Raw genomic sequence first — 14,003 nt, 5'->3', positions numbered from 1 at the left:
CTGCAGCTTCTATGTCTCCTCATGGTAATGGACAGCTGGAGATAAGGAGGGAGAATGGCATCTGTATTTACCATACACACCTCTGGGCACAATGGTTGTACCATGTCATGCTATTAGATACCACTTTTCAATTGCTGCGTGGATCTCCATTTTTTGTTCACTACAATACATTCTGTTAGTGAGTTTAGCTGCACCACAATACTGACCAATATGTAGGCCCCTGGACAATGAAAGTCCATTTCTACAGGACACTGCAGGCTATTGTGTTTTCTCTGAAGAACATTTTTCCCACCTCATCCATCCATGGATGAACCTATCTATTCAGTATCTTTGTGGATCTCGTGTTGACTCGAGCAATCCATGAGTCCTAATAGAAAATGAATGAACACACAAAACCCTACTATGTTTACCTCAATTGGCACCTTGGTACCCAGGTTGCAACCTTCGCATCCGCTCTTGTGCAGATAGAGAACTGCATAGCAACGGAAGGACGCTTGGAGATAGAATGAGGGGAGGGTACTATGGTCCCACGTGTCCTCATCACCGCAGACCCAACGCAATTCTGTTCATTTTCTATCTACCATTTCCACATACCGCAGATTCGCATACACTCATGCATACATACAGCTTACACACGCACAATCATGTAGGATTTATGCGTACGTGCACTCAAATCTCCCCATTTGACCTATTCTACATAATACAGGCTAATTTGACAATTCCAATATTGATCGGCTCTGGCATAGGCTATTAGGCCTATTTGTTTTTTCATTTAGTGATAAGCTATTTAATTCAATTGCCTGATATCGGTGAGACTGTATGCTACGAGTTGAATGGGGAGATGAGAGGACGAGCGTCAGTTGTCAACCAGATTCAGTCGGTGTTTTTTCTCTCTCGCCATAATCGTTTGAGCGTCGGTTTTCTTTTTATCTGCGCCTGTTACATTTTAACGCACTCGATGTTAATTCGGGGGAATATGTGAACATCATGCTGGCGGTGTGGTGCTTGGTCTTTGCTGCAGTGGGCGAGAGGCTTGCCGTGTCAGGTAAGAGGGATGACGGGAGAGGGAGGAAGCACCCTTTTCATTTCCAAGTTTACCCCTGCCCAATGTAGGCTATCCCCAATTTTTGCATCTGCAATCACTTCTTCCCCTGTAGACTAGTCTACAATAGTGTGTGTGGGGGGTAGCGCGCAGCTGGAGATAGTTGCCTCTGTGCCAAGAACTTAGTGTTTTTAATAAGATCCCTCTCCTTCAGTTCTACGGATGCGGTAGATTTGCTGCATCAACACATTTTCACCGCAGCGCTGTCGCCTTTTACATCAAGGGCTCGCGCCTACTGTAGAACCAGCGCCTGACGCGGTGCCATATCAGCCTATTTATGTCAAATGTCATTATTAAAACAATAATTATCGTTTTTCTGTGTGATAATCCGTGTGTGGTTTAAAGTTGGCAGTTATCAGGTCTCCTGCGTTACAGGCGGCGGCAGGTCGACTTTGGTGCGGGATGCGAGTTTGTGGGACTGGTTCTCGCCAGATGAGCGGGGAGACAGCAGCGACATTGCGGCCGAAGTCGCCTATCCAAAGCGGCTGGTGCAGCAGATGGAGTCGGAGGAAGAAATGTCCCACGGCTATTTGGATACCCGCATGAAGAATACCACGGGAGGTACCTCGGTAAGTATAGACCACTGTCTGTAATGGAGAAGTGGGTGTGGCAACCTGTTTTTCTTGGAGTGTTATTCATTCGTTTTCGTTCTTTCTCTTCCATTCCCTCTCTAGTATTAAACTCCCAGTTCATTGTTGAAACTGTAATGGTTTCTCCCCACCCAAATTACTTGTGCGAACCCTGTCTTGCCCGTTTTGGCCTGTCTCTTGTTTTCAAGTGTATCATAAGATCCATCCCAAACTGCACAAGTCTATCATCAGTCCCATAAGGCCCTAACTTCCACTCTGTGACTGGCAGGTGTGCTGTTCTTACTCTGAACCTCCAGGTGTCTTCAGCTTGCTTGTATATACACTGAACAAAAATGTACGGCAACATGTGTGTTGGTCCCGTGTGTCATGAGCCGAAATAAAAGAACCCAGAAATGTTCCATATGCACAAATAGTTTATTTCTCTCAAATTTTGTGCACACATTTGTTTACATCCCTGTTAGTTAGCATTTCTCCTTTGCCAAGATAATCCATCCACTTGACAGGTGTGGCATATCAGGAAGTTGATTAAACAGCATGATCATTACACCTTGTGCTGGGGACAATAAAAGGCCACTCTAAAATGTGCAGTTTTGTCAAACAACACAATGCCACAGATGTCTCAAGTTTAGAGGGAGCGTGCAATTGGCATGCTGACTACAGGCATGTTCACCAGAGCTGTTGCCAGAGAATGTCATGTTAATTTCTCTACCATAAGCTGCCTCCAATGTCATTTTTAGAGAATTTGGTTGTACGTTCAACTGGCTTCACAACCGCAGTATTTGCGTTGTGTGGGTGAGTGGTTTGCTGTTATCAACGTTATGAACAGAGTGCCCCATGGTGGTGGTGGAGTGATGGTATGGGCAGGTATAAGTAACGTACAGGCAACAAACACAATTGCATTTGATCGATGGCAATTGGAATGCACAGAGATACCGCGATCAGATCCTGATGCCCATTGTCGTGACATTCATCTGCTTCTGGAAGCTGAAAATGTCCCAGTTCTTTCATGGCCAACATACTCACCAGACATGTCACCCATTGAGCATGTTTGGGATGCTCTGGAGTCTGGATCATCGTGTACAAAAGCGTGTTCCAGTTCCCGCCAATATCCAGCAACTTCACACAGGCATTGAAGAGGAGTGGGACAACATTCCACAGGCCACAATCAACAGCCTGATCAACTCTGTGTGAAGGAGATGTTTTCCACTGCATGAGGCAAATGGTGGTCACACCAGATACTGGCTGGTTTTCTGATCCACGCCTCTACCTTTTTTATATATATATATCTGTGGCCAACAGATACATATCTGTATTCCCAGTCATGTGAAAGCCATAGATTAGGGCCTAATTTATTTATTTCAATTGACTGATTTCCTTATATGAACTGTAACTCAGTAAAATCTTTGAAATTGTTCCATAGTGCGTCTATATTTTTATTTTGTATATATATATATTTAATTGTAACCAACGGGCATTACACCCTATGTTGGGGCACAATATCTAGGACTTGAACCCAAAACCTTCTGACCATGTCACGCCCTGACCTTAGAGAGCCTTTTTGTGTCTCATTTTGGTTTGGTCAGGGTGTGATTTGGGATGGACATTCTATGTTTTGTTTTTCTATGATTTTGTATTTCTATGTTTTGACCGGGTATGGTTCTCAATCAGGGACAGCTGTCTATCGTTGTCTCTGATTGGGAACCATACTTAGGTATCCCTTTTCCCTCCTTTCTTTGTGGGAAGTTAACTTTGTTTGTGGCACATAGCCTTAAGCTTCACGGTTGTTTTGTATTGTTTATTGTTTTTGTTCACGTCATCCTAATAAAAAGGAATATGTACGCTCACCACGCTGCGCTTTGGTCTACTTCATTCGACGGCCGTGACAGACCAACTGTACTCACCCACTATGCCACCCCATGCCAACGATTCATAATTACAGTCCACTGGAGAGAAGAGTATCTGAAAGAGATCTGAAACAGAAGCCTGTTGTGTGAATGTGATTTTTATCTGCTTGGCCTCCTGATAAAAGGCTCTGTTGGGTGAAATATTCAGATCTCTCATGGAGAGCTCCTCTCTCCTCCATTCCTCTATTATTCAATTGTGTGTTGAAGTAAACTCAGCAAAAAAAGAAACGTCCTCACTGTCAACTGCGTTTATTTTCAGCAAACTTAACATGTGTATATGTAACGGCTCTCTTTCGGTGAGTGAGTTGACCAAGGCGCAGCGGGTTGTGAATACATAATGAACTTTATTAAACAAGACGAAACTAAACACACGAAGAACACTTGAATAATTTTACAAAACAACAAAACGAACTAGACAGACCTAAACTATGAACTTACATGAAACGAGGAACACATAAACAGGAACGACCGAACGAGACGAGACAGTACCGTGTGGTGCAACAAACACAGACACAGTGACAATCACCCACAAACAAACAGTGAGAACACCCTACCTTAATATGACTCTCAATTAGAGGAAAACGCAAAACACCTGCCTCTAATCAAGAGCCATACCAGGCAACCCAAAACCAACATAAAAACGGAAAACATAGACTGCCCACCCAAAACTCACGCCCTGACCATCACACACATAAAAAACACCAGAAAACAGGTCAGGAACGTGACAGAACCCCCCCCCCCCTCAAGGTGCGAACGCCGGGCGCACCAGCACAAAGTCCAGGGGAGGGTCTGGGTGGGCATCTGAGCACGGTGGTGGCTCAGGCTCCGGACGCTGTCCCCACACCACCATAGTCACTCCCCGCTTCTGTATCCCCCTCCCAATGACCACCCTCCAACTAAAACCACCTAAATGAAGGGGCAGCACCGGGATAAGGGGCAGCACCGGGATAAGGGGCAGCACCGGGATAAGGGGCATATATTTGTATGAACATAACAAGATTCAACAACTGAGACATAAACTGAACAAGTTCCACAGACATGTGACTAACAGAAATGGAATAATGTGTCCCTGAACAAAGCTGGTGTAGCCACCAGCTGCATTAAGTACTACAGTCCATCTCCTTTTCATGGACTGCGCCAGATTTGCCAGTTCTTGCTGTGAGATGTCACCCCACTCTTCCACCAAGACACCTGCAAGTTCCCGGATATTTCTGGGGGGGAATGGCCCTTGCCCTCACCCTCCGATCCAACAGGTCCCAGATGTGCTCAATGGGATTGAGATCTGGGCTCTTCGCTGGCCATGGCAGAACACTGACATTCCTGTCTTGCAAGAAATCATGCACAGAACGAGCAGTAAGGCTGGTGGCATTGTCATGCTGCAGGGTCATGTCAGCATGAGCCTGCAGGAAGGGTACCACATGAGGGAGGAGGATGTCTTCCCTGTAACACACAGCATTGAGATTGCCTGTAACGCTCATTCCTTCGACGATAAACGCGAATCTGACCATCACCCCTGGTGAGACAAAACCGTTACTCGTCAGGGAATCCAGCGACGGTGGGATTGTGCCCATAGGCGACGTTGTTGCCGGTGATGTCTGGTGAGGGATTGTGCGTTCCTGGTGTAACTCGGGCAGTTGTTGTTGCCATCCTGTACCTGCCCCGCAGGTGTGATGTTCGGATGTACCGATCCTGTGCAGGTGTTGTTACACGTGGTCTGCCACTGCGGGGACGATCAGCTGTCCGTCCTGTCTCCCTGTAGCGCTGTCTTAGGCGTCTTACAGTACAGACATTGCAATTTATTGTCCTGGCCACATCTGCAGTCCTCATGCCTCCTTGCAGCATGCCTAAGGCAAGTTCACGCAGATGAGCAGGGACCCTGGGCATCTTTCTTTTGGTGTTTTTCAGAGTCAGTAGAAAGGCCTCTTTAGTGTCCTAAGTTTTCATAACTGTGACCTTAATTGCCTACCGTCTGTAAGCTGTTAGTGTCTTAACGACTGCTCCATAGGTGCATGTTCATTAATTGTTTATGGGTCATTGAACAAGCATGGTAAACAGTGTTTAAACCCTTTGCAAGAAAGATCTGTGAAGTTATTTGGATTTTTACGAATTATCTTTGAAAGACAGGGTCCTGAAAAAGGGACATTTCTTTTTTCGCTGAGTTTATGTCCCCATCAATGATTCAACAGGCCTGTGTGAGAAGTGCTACTTGGGATAAAATCTCCACTGGTACAAAATCCCCCTCTTCTTTTCCTTTTTATCTCTACCTCACAATCCAACCCCTTTCTTTTTTTATTTTTCATACACCCTCTCTCTTTCTCTGAAGAAAAAGTTGTAAGTGGGATTGAGGGTGTGGTTCTCTGTAGGTCTACGTCTATCAGTGGGACACCAGAGATCAATGAGTTAACAAGATAACTCACCTAAATATTCGGAAATAACTTCATTTGTTTTAAGGATAAGCTTGAAATGAGTATGGTCGAATTGATTCAACAAGCAAAAACACATTTCTATGTTAAGCTTTCTTTTTTTAATAAAAAAAAAATAATTATCCCCTTTTCTCCCCAATTTTCGTGGTATCCAATCGCTAGTAATTACTATCTTGTCTCATCGCTACAACTCCCGTACGGGCTCGGGAGAGACGAAGGTCGAAAGCCATGCGTCCTCCGAAGCACAACACAACCAAGCCGCACTGCTTCTTAACACAGCGCGCCTCCAACCCGGAAGCCAGCCGCACCAATGTGTCGGAGGAAACACCATGCACCTGGCCCCCTCGGTTAGCGCACACTGCGCCCGGCCCGCCACAGAAGTCGCTGGAGCGCGATGAGACAAGGATATCCCTACCGGCCAAACCCTCCCTAACCCGGACGACGCTAAGCCAATTGTGCGTTGCCCCACGGACCTCCCGGTCGCGGCCGGCTGCGACAGAGCCTGGGCGCGAACCCAGAGACGCTGGTGGCGCAGCTAGACCACTGCGCCACCCGGGAGGCCCTCAAGTTAAGCTTTCTTAATGAATCATAAAATCAATAGCTATTTCTGGTTGTTTATCAAAGTCAGCTGGCTAACTCATTGATCCTGCTTTGTAATATATCCTTCTGGTGGGTTGAGTGTTGAGTTGAGTTGGTTGAGAGAATCATTACCCTCGTCTGGAGATAAATCTGGCTCTGATTACGCTGCTGGGTTTAACCTACCGTGTGATGTGATTGAAATATTTAAAGAGGCTTGGATGGAGATTGTGTAAAAGCCCGGTGTTGTTGTTTTTGGAAATGTTTTTGAGAAGTGGTATAATTGGTAAAGGGTAATATTTTTACTTAATTAGGAGGGTTCTGTTGGTTACATGTAATCATTTTTTTTGCCTCAGTTGTCTTTTTTTGTAGTTATATTTCACTTATATCTTTTTTTTACAGAGGATTCTTAATAAGTTTAGGTGGAATATTCCTAGCTGTCATTCTGACTCATGAATTGATCAACTATTCCATAGGTCAACTTTGATTCCAAGTTGTACAACCTACTGTTTCCTCAAATGGTTTTGTTTATCAATGGACTGGAAGTGAAGATACATCTGTTTCCTATAGCATGTGCACATTTCAGATGTATTTACAATCACTGGTTGTTACTAAGTAATGAACCTGCTGTCACAAGGCTCCCGGAGGACTGACTTTGGGAATAGAACAGTATCAAGATGCCTTGGTGTTACAGACAGGGCTGTTGCTGGTTGCCACCTAAATATCCTGAGGGATGTTATGATTCAGGGCTGATAAGTACTGATCGATTCAAACTAATCTACTGACCTATTGATTGACCAAAATAAACCTTCTTGATTACTTCACACACATGAAAACTTTACAGAACTCCTTGGATTGATATCCATGACACCACATTTTAGTCCTTACTTTAGCCAAGCAGAACTACGCTCTCCCTGGTCCAGCTGAAGTTGAGTTGTGTGGAATCATTGGAGGGAATGATTCCCGAATGGGAGTCTTGTCTCAGTGAAAGTCCAATGATTCACTGCAGCCTGTATCCTGCAGACAGAATTACAGTGGGCTGGTATTGAATGCTGACACTGTTTGTGCTTTTGGCGACACTGTGTTTTGACTGCGATAAATCTCTGGCAGCCAGTAAAGATCCTCATTGCCTTCTCCTTTACCCCTCCATTTTTTGGCAGCCGACAGTAGGAACACATTGGCTTCACACCAGCTTAATGTAGATGGAAATGTAAAGCTTTCTCCTTTCCCGTAAAACCTCTTCCCGTCCATCTCTATCGCTGAATACAAATGCACTTCCTGGATGGCTTCAGTACTGCCTGTTGGAATGGATTCAGTCCAGCCAAATCAATGGACACTTTATCAATCCGACTATGTTAGCTGCTAAAGTGCTTTTGATACATATGCAGTATTACGCTGGCAGAAATGCATTTGTACAGTGTATATTTTGGTTTGTTATACTTCTTACAGAATGATAGCTATCATTGTGACTCACCAAATGGGTGAACCACTATTAGAGTGGTCTACTTTAAAGTGGTTCTTCCTGTAATGTCTCTCTCTCTCTCTTTCGATCCTCATCTCACCTTCTCCCTATTTAAGCCAGTCCATTTGGCCCAGAGTTGTTTCCAGGTGGAAACATTCGGACACACCTTCACCCTGGACCTGGAGTTAAACCAGTGAGTAAATTTGATTTGTGCACAATTTGGATTTATCAACTTGATTGACGTATTCGCCACAACCCATTTCCATCAGTCCGTATTTTCTTAATCGCCACAATCATCAACATTGGCATTTCCATAACCGCTACCGTTAGCAAATACACTTTTCTCCTTCCATTTATGACACATAATCAAATGTTTAGTGGAGCGTTAGGGACACAGAGACCCAGAGAGCTCCATCAAAACAGCTAACCACCCTAGAGAGAGAGAAGAGAGAGAAACGGGAGACAGAAAGAGAGAAAGAGGGGGATGGGGGGACACAGAGAGAGAGAGACGGGAGACAGAAAGAGAGAAAGAGGGGGATGGGGGGGACAGAGAGAGAGAGAGAGAGAGAGACAGGAGACAGAAAGAGAGAAAGAGGGGGATGGGGGGACAGAGAGAGAGAGAGAGAGTGGCTTGGATTGTCATGACTTTATTATTAATGTGATTAATGCACTGTAACTCCCCTACAACACAGTAAAGGAGTCAACACAACAGCCAGACCACCGCTACTCTGTTAAAGCTACTGCCTAGCTACGATCACGTCATAAATCACATCCATATGCTGTACGCTACAGCCATGCATTACACGACGCCCTCATGCATGAACACGGGAATGGAATTACGTTAAGAACGGACCATATTCGTACAGACTGCGTATCTATTCCCAAGCAGAATAGATATGCAGAGAACGAGGATAAATCGTAAACATAACGGATGACATAATGGATTGTCTTAGACGTAGTGTAGAGCTTGGCTTGCGGTGTAGTTTATGAGAGAGATGTCTGTCATAATAACAGAGGTGTCTCTGTGTTTTCTCTCCGCAGCAACCTCCTGTCCTCAGACTACGTGGAGCGCCACTTTCACCAAGACGGCAAACCCTCGCAGTCTATGGTAGTGTGAGTGTGTGTGAGTGCGTGTGTGTGTGTGTTTGAATGTAATAATTAGGGCCATGTAAGGCTTAAAATACAGGATAAATTCTATATCACATGATTGCGCAAAACACACGGCCCTAGTTATAATAGAAGTTCTAACCATGCCTCTGAAAAAGCTACTGTGTTTTCTGCATACTGCTGACATACTGCTGACCTACTGCTGACATACTGTAGAAATACTGCTGACCTACTGCTGACATACTGTAGACATACTGCTGACATACTGCTGACATACTGCTGACGTACTGTAGACGTACTGTAGACATACTGTTGACATCCTGTAGACATACTGCTGACATACTGTAGAAATACTGCTGACCTACTGCTGACATACTGTAGACATACTGCTGACAAACTGCTGACATACTGCTGACGTACTGTAGACGTACTGTTGATATACTGCTGACATACTGTAGACATACTGCTGACATACTGCTGACATACTGTAGACATACTGCTGACATACAGTAGACATACTGCTGACATACTGCTGGCATACTGTTCACATACTGTAGACGTACTGCTGAAATACTGTAGACATACTGTAGACATACTGCTGACATACTGCTGACATACTGTAGACATACTGCTGACATACTGTAGACATACTGCTGACATACTGCTGACATACTGAAGGCGTACTGCTGACATACTGTAGACATACTGTAGACATACTGTAGACATACTGCTGACATACTGCTGACATACTGTAGACATACTGTAGACATACTGCTGACATACTGCTGACATACTGCTGACATACTGTAGACGTACTGTAGACGTACTGTAGACATACTGCTGACATACTGTAGACATACTACTGACATACTGCTGAAATACTGTAGACATACTGTAGACATACTGCTGACATACTGTAAACATACTGCTGACATACTGTTGACGTACTGCTGACGTACTGCTGACGTACTGTTGACGTACTGTAGACGTAGTGTAGACATACTGCTGACATACTGTAAACATACTGCTGACATACTGCTGACATACTGTAGACATACTGCTGACGTACTGTAGATGTACTGTAGACATACTGCTGACATACTGCTGACATACTGTAGACGTGCTGTAGACATACTGTAGACATACTGCTGACGTACTGTAGACATACTGCTGACATACTGTAGACATACTAGTGACATACTGTAGACATACTGTTGACATACTGCTGACATACTGCTGACATACTGTAGACATACTGTAGACGTACTGTAGACGTACTGCTGACGTACTGCTGACGTACTGTTGACGTACTGTAGACATACTGTAGACATACTGCTGACATACTGTAGACATACTGCTGACATACTGTAGACGTACTGCTGACATACTGTAGACGTACTGCTGACGTACTGTTGACGTACTGTAGACGTACTGTAGACGTACTGTAGACATACTGTAGACATACTGCTGACATACTGTAGACATACTGCTGACATACTGCTGACATACTGCAGACATACTGTAGACATACTGCTGGCGTACTGCTGACGTACTGTTGACGTACTGTAGACGTACTGTAGACATACTGTAGACATACTACTGACATACTGCTGACATACTGCTGACATACTGTAGACATACTGTAGACATACTGCTGACATACTGCTGACATACTGCTGACATACTGCTGAAATACTGTAGACATACTGCTGACATACTGCAGACATACTGTAGACATACTGAAGACATACTGTAGACATACTGCTGACATACTGCTGGCATACTGTAGACATACTGTAGACATACTGCTGACGTACTGTTGACGTACTGTAGACATACTGCTGACAACCTGTAGACATACTGCTGACATACTGCTGACATACTGTAGACATACTGCTGACGTACTGGAGATGTACTGTAGACATACTGCTGCCATACTGCTGCCATACTGTAGACGTACTGCTGACGTACTGTTGACGTACTGTTGACGTACTGTAGACGTACTGTAGACATACTGCTGACATACTGTAGACATACTGCTGACATACTGCTGATATACTGTAGACATACTGTAGACATACTGCTGACATACTGTTGACATATTGTAGACGTACTGTAGACATACGGTTGACATACGGTTGACATACTGTAGACATACTGTAGACATACGGTTGACATACTGTAGACATACTGTTGACATACTGTAGACATACTGTAGACATACTGTAGACATACTGTTGACGTACTGCTGACGTACTGTTGACATACTGTAGACGTACTGTAGACATACTTCTGACATACTGTTGACATACTGTAGACATACGGTTGACATACGGTTGACATACTGCTGACATACTGTAGACATACTGTAGACATCTGTAGACATACTGTTGACATCCTGTAGACATACTGTAGACGAACTGTAGACATACTGCTGACATACTGCTGACATACTGTAGACATACTGTTGACATACTGCTGACATACTGTTGACATACTGTAGACATACTGTAGACATACGGTTGACATACGGTTGACATACTGCTGACATACTGTAGACATACTGTAGACATACTGTTGACATACTGCTGACATACTGTAGACATACTGTAGACATACTGTTGACATACTGCTGACATACTGTAGACATACTGTAGACATACGGTTGACATACTGTTGACATACTGTAGACATACGGTTGACATACTGTTGACATCCTGTAGACATACGGTTGACATACGGTTGACATACTGTTGACATACTGTAGACATACTGTTGACATACTGTAGACATACGGTTGACATACTGTAGACATACGGTTGACATACGGTTGACATACTGTAGACATACTGCTGACATATTGTTGACATTGTATGCTAATGTCCAGTAGGCTACAGAGATCTGTTTAGTGTCTTACTGAAATCAGATACGTCCGTCCTGTTGGCGGCACTTATCAGATTGAAATGACATTAGTATTGACCACCATCTCACCAAAATGAATGAATGCTACAGTGGGATTTTGAGTGGCTAGTAGACTACTACAGGAATTTCCGTGCCTCTAGAAAACCATTGGGGAAAAGTAGTTTTTTTTCTATTTGGTTCATTGTACTACACACGTTACTAATTGCCCCTCGCCCCCCAGCCTCAGCAAGAGCCTCCCTCTCATCCCCACCCACTCTCATTCCCAACTCTCCCTCTGCCCTCACTAGCCAATCAGGAGCTTGTTCCCATGGCAACGAGTCAGCTCTGCAGTGTCATTAAGTTCTTGGCAGAGAGGAGAATAAAAGAAGAGAGAGAGAGAGAGAGAGAGAGAGAGAGAGAGAGAGAGAGAGAGAGAGAGAGAGAGAGAGAGAGAGAGAGAGAGAGAGAGAGAGAGAGAGAGAGAGAGAGAGAGAGAGGAGAAGTAGGAAGAGGAACATTTTGAGTAAAAGGCCAGTGAATACAACGGCAGGATGGGTGATGGTATCAGAGAGTCATTCTGTGTGTGTGTGTGTTTTCAAACAGTTGCAGGGATGGAGCCACATACGCACACTCCCAGCCAGGCCAGGCCGAGCGCTTGACTCTATGCCAGCTGTGGTTGTTGTGTCTCTATCTCTGCTTTTATTAGAGTGGTTTTGTACTCCTGCTATCCCAATCTCATACTCAGTAGTGGCTCAATGACTACTTTAGATCAGCCATTACGGGAAAGTGTTTCTAATCTTTTGAAGGAGACTAATTGAAGAGACTAATTGAAAGAGAGGCCTTCACCTGGGCTTGAGACTTATACTCAGTGGCCACCCCGTTCATGAAAATGGTTCGCTCCTACAGACAGTGAGTCGCGTGGCCGCCCTTGCTATATAAAGCAGGCAGACAGGCACCAAGGCATTCAGTTACTGTTCAATTGAAAGTTAGAATGGGAAAAATGAGAGACCTAAGCTACTTTGAGTGGTATGATCGCCGGTGCCAGGCATGCCAGTTCCAGTATCTCAGAGACGTCCGGCCTCCTGGGCTTTTAAGGCACGACAGTGTCTAGGGTTAACCGAGAATGGTGCGACAAACAAAAACCATCCAGTCAGCTTCAGTGTTGTGGGCGAAATCAGCTCGTTGATGAGAGGTCGAAGGAGAATGGCTAGCTAACAGATGGGTCACAAACAGGCAAATAACAGCAGAGTACAACAGTGGTGTGCAGAACGGCATCTTGGAACGCACAGCTTGTCAGTCCTTTTCACGGATGGGCTATTGCAGCAGACTACCACATCGGGTTCCACTCCTATCAGCTAAAAACAAGAAGCGGCTCCAGTCACCAACAATGGACAATTGCGGAGTGGAAAAACATTGCCTGGGCCGATGAATCCCAGTTCCTGTTGCGCTATGCTGATGGCAGAGTCAGGATTTGGTGTAAGCAGTGTGAGTCCATGGCCCCATGGTGTCAACGGTACAGGCTGGTGGCGGTGATGTAATGGTGTGGGGAATGTTTTCCTGGCACACGTTAGGTCCCTTGATATCAATTGAGCAATGTTTCCATGCCCCGAAGAATTCAGGCTGTTCTGGAGGGCAAAGGGTGATCCGACCTATTACTAGATGGGTGTACCTCATAAACAGGCCACTGAGTATATAACTGTCAAAGCATGTAGCCTAATATGCTTGTCTTTGTATTTCTGTTTATTTTCCATTCAATTCAAACATTCCATAGCGTGTCCTGATTACTGGTTGCACACACCCCAACTGCTAATTGTCTTGTTAATTGTTACTGTGTTCTCATTGTTTTTCTAACCATGTGTATCAAGTGTTTGGGGAGTTCTCCAACCAAGGGGATGTTTTTACTGCCAATGGTTTTACTTGCTCTGCAGTTTTAAAAGT

General features: G+C 44.6%; 1 protein-coding gene across 1 annotated transcript in view; it reads left to right on the top strand.

Moving 5' to 3' along the window:
- Window positions 1-536: 536 nt before the first annotated feature.
- Window positions 537-14,003, top strand: part of LOC129832989 (disintegrin and metalloproteinase domain-containing protein 11-like) — a 29,674-nt gene continuing 16,207 nt past the window's right edge. The window contains exons 1-4 of the mRNA XM_055897179.1: window positions 537-1,045; window positions 1,478-1,671; window positions 8,174-8,250; window positions 9,099-9,165. Coding sequence (XP_055753154.1) covers window positions 988-1,045; window positions 1,478-1,671; window positions 8,174-8,250; window positions 9,099-9,165 — 396 coding nt within the window. The 5' untranslated portion in view covers window positions 537-987. The remainder of the gene's footprint in view (window positions 1,046-1,477; window positions 1,672-8,173; window positions 8,251-9,098; window positions 9,166-14,003) is intronic.

The sequence above is a fragment of the Salvelinus fontinalis genome, chromosome 34 (genome assembly GCF_029448725.1).
Source record: "Salvelinus fontinalis isolate EN_2023a chromosome 34, ASM2944872v1, whole genome shotgun sequence".
NCBI classification, from domain to species: domain Eukaryota; kingdom Metazoa; phylum Chordata; class Actinopteri; order Salmoniformes; family Salmonidae; genus Salvelinus; species Salvelinus fontinalis.
This window is presented reverse-complemented; position numbering and strand designations above follow the sequence as displayed.